At 58.9% G+C, this 2,044-nt stretch overlaps 1 protein-coding gene across 1 annotated transcript; it reads right to left on the bottom strand.

The window, feature by feature from the left end:
* Positions 1 to 293: 293 nt before the first annotated feature.
* On the bottom strand, positions 294 to 1,601 carry LOC109751402 (uncharacterized). Its single transcript, XM_020310293.3, has one exon. It carries the CDS (start codon positions 1,396 to 1,398, stop codon positions 424 to 426), a length of 975 nt encoding a protein of 324 aa, XP_020165882.1. The 5' UTR covers positions 1,399 to 1,601; the 3' UTR covers positions 294 to 423.
* Positions 1,602 to 2,044: the final 443 nt, after the last annotated feature.

The raw sequence follows: 2,044 nt of genomic DNA, 5'->3' as shown, positions 1-2,044 counted from the left end.
GTCCCACCGGATGGTGCTACCCAGAGAAGTATGAGTCGAATGAGACTTGGTTAAGTCTCAGTCGACTGAGAACTAGCCACATCAAGATAAGTCGCCGTTTTGCTAAATCTCTTTCCAATGAAACTTGGTTAAGTCTCAGTAGCCACATCAAGATAAGTCGCCAAGGGCAATCCATGGCAGCCCAGGCAGTCTACCATTCCACACCTTCCGCCACTCACGGCAATAATCGCGAACTGAATCAACGACTGCTGAAGAGAGTCCCAAGCTTTGTTCGGCTACGTGCGCCCTCGATCAATCAGGTAATCAATAATATAAATAAATAGCGGAAAAGAATGTGAATCGCGTACACACTTCCGTGGCACAGTCAACCACGTCACGGCGAGGTTACTTTAAAAAATGGAAATATCTAAACCCCTTGATCGATCAGGGCAAGTGGTACAGATTGGACGGCCTGACCCCGGCGGTGACGTTGAAGTATCTGAAGGCAGCCGCCCACCGGCGGTTGTCCTTGATCATGTGCACGGCGACGGTGTCCGGCCGGAAGTTGTCCATGTTCCAGTTGAGGTCGTACATCCGCGGCCTGAGGCTGTACCGGTTCTTGCCCCTGCGCCCGATGTTGAGCCACTTGCCGAAGAGGAGGTCCTCGGGGCCGTGGGTGTCGTTGTGCCGGAGGATCTCGTCGTTGGTGGACACCCAGGTCGCGACGTCCCACGAGACGACGTACCCCATGCCGTGCATGAACTGCATGGGGTCGTCGCCGACGGCGAAGCCGTAGCCGAGGTACAGGTCGTCGCGGGGCCTGGGCCGGAGCTCCTCGGCCATGGCGGCCACGCGCAGGTACGTGTCGTCGTCGGTCTTCATCACGTAGTCGTAGGGCGCGCCCGCGAACACCCGCGGCACGGAGGAGAAGTACTGGTGGGTCTTGCCGTCGTTCATGTTCTCGGTGCAGTTGAGCAGGAGGACGTCGCCGTGCCGCGCGGCCTCCAGCGCCACCAGCACCCGATCCACCGGGTCGTCCACGCCGCAGAACACGAAGCGCACGTCCACCTGCGCGTACGCGGGCACCGCCGGCTGCAGCGCGTACGCCAGCCGCACGATGTCCCGCCGCTCGTACCGCTTGGGCGTGGTCAGCACCCCGACGAGCAGCCTGAACTCCGGCTGCGCCGCCGCCGCCGCCGCCGCGGAGACGACCTTCTCGGCTCCCGACGCGACGGAGTAGCCGTCGGTGCGGAGGCTGGGGCAGAGCACGCCGAGCCCGTCGGAGCGGACGTGGGAGGAGCCGAGGCTGGGGATGACGACCACCGCGGCGAGGAGGCCGAGGGGCACGAGGAGGAGGTACGGGGTGCACAGCGACGAGGCGGCGGGGAAGAGCGCCTGCGACGACGAGCTGGTCTTCATGGCGCGTCCCGCGGGATGAAAATGGAACTTGGAAACCAACGTCCACGTGCAATTATAAGCCAGCCATGGACGCGACTAGCACGTACGCCTTCGATCAACGTGGGATTAATAATCCGTGTAAACTGTTGGTTGAATCGTTCTCGTGGACACGCGGCCGTCGAGACCGCTCTTCTAGGTCGACAAGGGATCCGTCTGCGCCTTCCATCGGATCTTCTTGTGCATGTTAACATTAACGCTGGTTAGGAGAGGTGTCAACGTTGAGGGGCATGTTAGGTGGCAGATGGAATGCCTGCAAACAATAGTCTATTTCAGCTCGGAGCCGGGCCACGATCAATCATTCGTGGGCTGATGCAGATGCCAGGCATCAAGTATGGCTTGGCACAGCAGAGTGGCGAACCCGGTGGCTTGTTGCTAGCTTGTTTGCTTTGCATGATGGAGGCAGGGCGGAGGCAAGAATGGTCGTCGCCGGGGACATGCTAGCTTGTCGGTTGCTACTCACTTTGATACATGACGTGTAGTACGTGGCTTGCCTCGGCCGGCCTGCGTGTGATCGAATATGAGATCTTGCCAACTCGTTGATTACGTTAATAATGGTATGCCCTTGGTTATTGATATTTCAGGAAGATTAGAATAACATCACGATCTC

This window comes from Aegilops tauschii, chromosome 5, assembly GCF_002575655.3.
Source record: "Aegilops tauschii subsp. strangulata cultivar AL8/78 chromosome 5, Aet v6.0, whole genome shotgun sequence".
NCBI classification, from domain to species: domain Eukaryota; kingdom Viridiplantae; phylum Streptophyta; class Magnoliopsida; order Poales; family Poaceae; genus Aegilops; species Aegilops tauschii.
Note: the sequence above shows the minus strand (reverse complement) of the source record. Positions and strands in the feature narration are given on the sequence as shown.

Coding starts and splice junctions, on each gene's coding strand:
- LOC109751402 (XM_020310293.3), bottom strand. CDS start 1,398: ATGAAGACCAGCTCGTCGTCGCAGGCGCTCTTCCCCGCCGCCTCGTCG.